Source organism: Mytilus galloprovincialis, chromosome 6 (genome assembly GCF_965363235.1).
Source record: "Mytilus galloprovincialis chromosome 6, xbMytGall1.hap1.1, whole genome shotgun sequence".
In the NCBI taxonomy this organism is placed as follows: domain Eukaryota; kingdom Metazoa; phylum Mollusca; class Bivalvia; order Mytilida; family Mytilidae; genus Mytilus; species Mytilus galloprovincialis.
The window spans coordinates 41,251,931-41,259,617 of record NC_134843.1 but is presented as its reverse complement, the minus strand read 5'-3'; the positions used below and the strand labels follow the sequence as shown (position 1 = coordinate 41,259,617).

General features: G+C 31.4%; 1 protein-coding gene across 4 annotated transcripts in view; it reads left to right on the top strand.

Annotated features, from left to right (window-relative positions):
- Nucleotides 1–1,811: 1,811 nt before the first annotated feature.
- The window catches only part of LOC143079584 (neural cell adhesion molecule 2-like), a 96,324-nt gene continuing 90,448 nt past the window's right edge, over nucleotides 1,812–7,687 (top strand). For 3 of the 4 annotated variants that reach the window (XM_076254995.1, XM_076254996.1, XM_076254994.1), the window contains exon 1: nucleotides 1,812–1,988. In XM_076254995.1, coding sequence (XP_076111110.1) covers nucleotides 1,931–1,988 — 58 coding nt within the window. In that variant the 5' untranslated portion in view covers nucleotides 1,812–1,930. The remainder of the gene's footprint in view (nucleotides 1,989–7,687) is intronic. The other variant, XM_076254997.1, reaches the window with a different exon arrangement.

Sequence of the window (7,687 nt, the reverse complement as noted above, 5' to 3'; positions counted from 1 at the left end):
TTCAAAATAATAAGCTCTTTCAATTGTCTATATATGTCGAAACTGTTAGACAAATTCTTATCATGAGGAGTTATGACCCATAGATGATAAATTTTACAATTTTTTGTCTTAATTTTTGCTATTTTCATGGAAACTATGATATATAGAGAGAAAGATTTCATAAAGTATGCATCATATGATTTAAATTATAATAGCTAAATAAACACTAAAATCACAAAAATTATCAGCAAGGCAAGATCTGTTAATAAGCCAAAGAAACTAAGCAGATTAAAAGGTCACTGGGTAAGACAAGGTCAACAAAATAGAGATTTTGGTCAGGAATAGAAAAAAGAAGATGTGGTATGATTGCCAATGAGACAACTGTCCACAAGGTACCAACTGACACAGAAATTAACAACTATAGGTGACCGTACGACGGTCGCCAACAATGAGCAAAACCCAATTTACCGCATAGTCAGCTATAAAAGGCTCCGAAATGACAAATATAAAACAATTCAAACGAGAAAACTAACGTCCTAATTCATGTAGAAGTCTTTTCTCGTTTACAATGTTGGAGAATGTGCTTAATGTTTGATGTGCACATAGACCAAGGTTAGCGACACAGGCTCTTTAAAGTCTCTAGTTAAAGTTCTGCGGTTCTTATGTTGTACAGATACAACACTATCCCAGGTTACGGAAGGTTGGGATCGCGCCGTGCTAACAGGTTTAACCCTGCAACATTCTGCATCTATGTACCTGTTCCTAGTCAGGAGCCTGTAATTCAGTAATTGTCGTTTGTTGATGTATTAAACATATTTGTTTTTCGTTCATTTTTTGTACATAAATTAGGCCGTTAGTTTTCTCTTTTGTTTTGTTTTACCGCATTTGTCATTTCGGGGGTCTTTTATGCGGTATCGGCTTTGTTCATTGTTGAAGGTCGTACGGTGGCTTATAGTTGTTACGTTCTGTGTCATTTATTCTCTAGTGGAGAGTTGTCTCATTGGCAATCATACCATATCTTCTTTTTTATTATTGATCCGGCTTTACTTTCAAGTTCCGTCGGACTCGATCATCCGTGATCGGGCGTTGATGCGGTACTGAAATTGCTAGCTGTTTTTCATATTTCTTGACCGAGATTCAGAAGCTCCTGTCATCATGAGATTTGAAAAACTTATGAAAGTGACACTGAACTTAAAACGGCAAAAAAAATCATAAAATTAACATACTTAATTATTTAAATATATAAAAAAATGAAAATAGTCTTTTCCCATTTTCCTTTCTGAGTTCCGGCTTCTTGCAATCGAGCTTGCAATCGACTCATCAGCTCCAGATAAGACTGGGTGTACAATCTCATAATATTGTGAGTGAGCTAGACAACGGATTATCTGATCTTCTTTCATTTTAAATTTCCCTGAGGAAAAAAACTCATTATAAATACCGGAATATTGCAAATCATTATCTTAGAATTTCCAAAAAAATGAAGTTAAAAATATAAACCGGTGACTATTAAGCACACTTATTGAGAGAACAAAAATATCTTTACATTCGGTGCAAGTATCTGTGATACATATTTTAAAAATGCTGGGAAAAAACAAAGAGAATATTCAAAGTTATTGATTTATGATTCATCATTTGAATTTTTACCCTTCAGATTACGGGTTGCACAGCGTATGAATATATATCTGCAATTAACATTCAATTTCATTTTCACGTGTAATCAAGCGAAATTATGTATTAATGTACGGTATTTTCAAAAAAGATAGTTGTCGATTTTATCAAAATTGTATTCATACAGAGTATGACTATTTTTACTCGCGTATTAATCACGCACTAACTATGCAAACAGGCTGAATCATATTCCCACGGACGCTTATGACAATTGTGGACAGTTTGGAACCTATTTCTACATTTATGTTGTTTTTACAGATTAATTAGCCTGGATTAAGTGATAATGAAAGCAAATCTCATATTAGTAGTTTTTATACAATCTGTATACTTATGTTTAACAGGTAGGTCGAAAATAATTATAATGAAGTTGATCGTCTGATCAGTGACAGGACGATAGTATCATTGTTATTCAATCATTGTTATTCATAAACACACTGACACTTTTCAAAATACCATTTGGCATTTTATTGAACGAGATTTTCTGCAGGAAATTGTTTAATGATGAGATAAGATAAATAATTGGTGTTGTATATAGTGATCTGATAATCTAATTAACAAAATTCTGCCCCTCTGATGATCATTTTTTCAACGCTGTTTAAATATTACACATTTTTTACAGTTATACACAAAATAGGATGGAGAAATATTTATTTTTGAAATCTTTAAATACATTGAGATCAAGAAAATTAAATGTGGGACAGATGGGAAAAAAATCATTATTTATGTGTCACAAGTGTACATTTTGTAAAAGAAATTTTGAAAATGACATACATCATGTACATTTCATGTTTATTGATTCTCAATTGGTTTTCCTCCTTGCATGAACATTTGATGTCAGAACTTTTCAATCATATCACATGTCTTATTTGTAAAATCAGACACCCATAGGAATGCAAAATCAGGAACTTGCATTGTAATTTGTAATACATTTTTACATAACTTATTCCACAAAAATAGAAGGGAGGTGCATATAATATTTTCAATGCAACAAAAGCGAGTGACAGCAATCTGATATTGTATGCACAATACTGTAATCAGTAGCATAATTTATTGATTTTCGACTATATTTCGTCTGACTGTCATTGATATGTCTAGATCTGTTCACATTATTCATTTTTCCTGCAGTAAACTTAATTTTTATTATGCAATGTACATGTACTTGTACATGTATAAGTGATGAAATCGAAGCCAACTTCCAATATATCTCTTCCAGCACAAAATGAATGTAGAGAGAATTCAAATTAGATGAAATTTAAAGTTTGCAAACAATTTCATGCAGTACATACATGTATATGTGAATTATCTATATACATTTATGAGCTCTTTATTAAAGAAATATTCATTTGTGTGTACAAATGCATGAATATTTTTGTATTTTGTTAAATGTTTACCTTAAGCATGCACATACCTTTATTTACCTGTACATGTCATTGCATTTTAAAAAGTTTAATGAAATTTTGTCTTACTATACATGTATATTGTGCCAGCTTATTGCTTCTAGCAGGGGAGCAATTGTCAAAAACTAAATATACATGTTTATTGTAGATGCCAGCAGGACCAGATCCATCCATTTTGAATGAGGGGTGGTGGTCCAACTTTACATGAATGTCCCCAGTAATATTCAAAAGCATTGATTTTTAAAAAAAAGGGGTGGAATTCCCCTATCCCTAAATCAATGATTGCTTTAGAGCAGAACAAGGTGAAACATTTTTTGGACTTTTTTATGCTAAGATTTTTTTTTAATCAAAGGGATGAGGCATATTCCTTCATGCAGATATTATGGCCTATTGTTTGATATTTTCTTTTCTTTTATACTGATCTTGACTGACAACACATACTGCATGCATGTACATTTTTGAAATGTACAAAATGAGTACAAGTTATGTTTTTACAGTTGTAAAATATTACAAGAATGTACAAGGATGAGCCATTACACATGCAATAAAAGTGTTTTACAGAACAGGGTGTTGCATTTTTTACCACACAAATAAACAATGAATTTCAAGTGAAGTATAAAAATGGCCTCTTTCCAAGTAAGATTAAAGGTTTTTTATTTTGAAAAGAGAATAGCTGTTTAGTTACAGATATGAATTTCTCTATTTTAATGAGATAGTTGTAAAGAGAGTTTCGACAGATGGTGAAAACATGCTTACAGTAAACCTTCAGGTACATTTAATTATGACCTTGTAGTGGTTAGCTATAAACTTTATTAAACTAATTGATAAAGCTATTTCATGGCCTGATGAATACACATTTTTGCTTAACCAACTCCAAGTACATTAAATGTGTAACAATTTCCTCTATTAAGTATATAAAAGATGCCATGGTATGCACATTCAGAATTCTTACAGTTTAAAACTAAATGTGCATATATACATCATGTACATGTAGATGGATTTTTACATTTTGTACAGTAACATTTTCAATATTTAATCTTAAATTCGACTTATCAAATGTTCGGTTCTAACTTTAAATTCTTGGAATCACAAATTAGCCCGAAATTTTCAGAAATGTCATCTGGGGACATCAAAGAAAGTTTTTTTTTCAAGTAAATGTGCATGCATCCTTGCTCCAATGATTTCATCATTTGTTATGATTACTTGCAATTATATAATATAAGTATTTATTTAATAACTGCACTCCAGATGTCATTTACATGCACAGATGTGCATTGCAATCATTTGATGAGCTAGTCTACATTTTTTGCATAATTATATGATAATACACATGTAGGATAGAAGAAAATATAAAAACATGAAAGATATAACTCATAATGATAATGAATTGTCAGTAGTTAAGCAGAGAACATTTTGGACTTGCAATAGTTACTTTGTTGAATAACTCACAAATCTTTGAAACAGTCACGCAACAGTTACTTTGTTGAATAACTCACACATCTTTGAAACAGACACAACAAGCAAGAGTGATAGAGTTATTTTATCAATGAAGGAGCATCATTTTGAAAACAGGATGAAGGGATTGGTAGTAATTTAAAATTATTAACACATGTACATTGACCATATATACTATTTGACCTGGTTTCTATTTTTACTTTGGCCCCAAAAATTAAACAGTTTAAAACTTAAGGCAGTGCATTTGAAATTGTCATTCATATTTTGGCACATTTTACTTTTAGTGGCAAATTTTTTTGAAATCTTAAATGTTTTTATGAAGACCTGTATATTGAAACGCTAATTATTACGCAGTCTTTGGCTTGGAATATTAATAAACAAAGCGCTATTTGAAAATGTCTATCACACCTGACAAAGTCATACATGTCATAGGGTACATGTATATTGCTGTGAACAATTTATTTAATTGATTCTGGCAGTAGTATGTATAGAAGCCAGATTTCAGTGATAAGTTCCATTCTAATAAGTGTCTTGAGTGTCAGTTAATAAAGGAGCCACACTTTTATTATTGGTTTAAGTGAAGTGATTCATATACTTGTACACAATATATATAGATTAAAATTTTTCTGAATTTTAAAATTTATACTTTACGTTTATCCATTGCTTTTTCAAAACCCATGAATCAACCACATTTAATTAAAAATGTATCCGGCATGGGTGCTTAAATCTTCCTCACTTCTCCCTAATAAGGTGCCCTTGACTCAGTGAAGCTCCCTCAATTCCCCCAAATTATAAAGACGTACTTGGAAGTCTACCTACCATATCATAACATTTCTCTGTTTGGTAATAATTATGTTACAATTTGTATCTTTACAGTGTGGGAATCATGTCACACTATCCTAAACAGTTAAAAAGGGATCATTTTAAAGAATAAGAATTGAATCATAAAGTGTCATAAAGAAATAAATTATAAATTTATGAGATTAAAATATTTGTTTAAATTTATTTTTGGTTACTACATGTACATGTACATGTATTAGAAGGCTGGTTCACATGATTTAGTAATCTACAACAATCTCTTTGATACATATAAAGGTTAACTCCTGATTGTTAGAAATCATGCTGATGATCTTGATAAAATTAATAGCTATATAGCTAATATGCATTCATATTAACTGGATACATGTTCATGTTAATAGCTGGTTGAAACATTATGAAGCAGTCATGAGAGCAATCTCCATAAATTTACATGTATGTATTATAAATGAAAATTCCTGTTGTAAGGACATTTTTATTAATTTTGAAGAAAATAAGATTAATTAAGCTTAATAGTCAAAACATGCTCAATAAGTGAGTTCATTTGAAAGCTTTTTTTAATAGAAAGGAAGGTTCCAACCCTTGAGTCCCTCCTCTTGGTCCCCTATTCTTCTGTCTAAGTGTACAGACTGATAAACTAATTTTCAAACCTGTTTCTGTAAGTGTTCTGATGACTATGCATGTATGTCTCAGCTCAGAATCTTGACTTCTCTAGAGAGATTCTGTTTTGCACTGGCAGATCAGGGGGGTCTCTAACAAAATAGAAATGGCATGCATGTTCACTTTAAGGGAGGGTATAGGGCTCCACATAAAAATTTGGATTGTTCTATGGCCACTAATATAGGGAGCGTTGCCAATCAGGGGCAGATGGAAATGTCAAATTACACTTGACCTGTATTAATGGTCAGTAGAACAGTTCTGTTGTATTTTGAATAGGTTGCAATGACAATGTATATCTCTTTGTAAAATGTCCATGAACATGATACATGTACAATGAGCAAAAATGTATGCATCTGCAAATGTACAGTGATATATACATTGTACTGTAAAAAAATATTCTATTAAACTACAAGTAAATGTATTTTTGGAATATATTACATATATATTATTTATGAATTTAAATGTCAAATGTTTATTCATCATGATTTATTTGAGATGGTTTCACAAAATCTTTAAATAACTCCTTTAATTGAGTTAGTTTTACAAAATCTATATAAACTTTCATCAGAAGCAAGTCTTATGCATGAAATGCAAGAAAATTATGAATAATCCTAAAGATGATGTCATCGCTTGTAAAGGTGTTCGTATTGATTGGAGGTGACTTATTTATGCACCTTGATAGATGCAGTGTTTTAATTGATTTCTGCTAAGTTAAAACGCTGCAAAAATCAATCAACTAAATGTCTTTCAGCTCGGCCTGTCAACTTAATTACAAAAAATGTATTATCGTATTGAATTAAAATCATTGCTTTTAGGCATATTAGGACTGTTTTATTGTATAGAATATATAGGTCTCTTATAAGCATACTCTCTAAATATTAATATAAAAATGTATGACAGATTTCTATTTCTAAAGTGACCTTTAGGACAAATTAAAAAAATGTCATAACATCCTAAAAGCATTTGCTAGACCAAAACTAACCTCACCAAAGAACCCAGTGGCGGACCCAAAAGGGGGGGGGGGTGTGTGTTCAGGGTGTTGGACCCCGACTATCAATTCATTTGAATGGGGATGGGGACATATATTAGTTGGAACCCCCCTTTTTCCTGGGTTGGGACCTCCCCCTTTTCAAAATGGTTGGAACCACTGGTTTTTGATCGAGTTCAATGTTGCTCAAGCTTAAGTCAGCAGTTTTATTGTGTTTAATATTTACTGTTGTTTTCCTTTTTGTCTGTTTGTTTTTTTGCCATAAGGTTGTCAGTTTATTTCTACTTTCGAGTCTGTCACACATTTTGAGACAGAGCTTTTTGAAATGAAATCTTAAAACTTAATGGAAATGCAATTAAGGGGTAAATACAGAATGAATTACAGTCCATATACTTCTACATTTTGTACTTTTAATACTGTGTAATTTGATTATCAATAATAATCTAAGGACAATTGAACAGTTGATAGAATAATAAATGGTGAGGAAATATCGAATATAAAGATATAGAATCTAATAATGTCATTGAATGTCTTGACCAACCAACAACTATCTTTAATATCTCTGAATCGGAGTGAATCCAGAATAAATTGAGTTGGAATTCCCATAGGATAGGAATTATATTGTCCATATGTCCATAGATAGTTACATAATTTATTTTATGATGCATACAATATGTACAAGATCCCTGATCTGCAGTTCTATTGGAAGTTGACTCAGATTGTT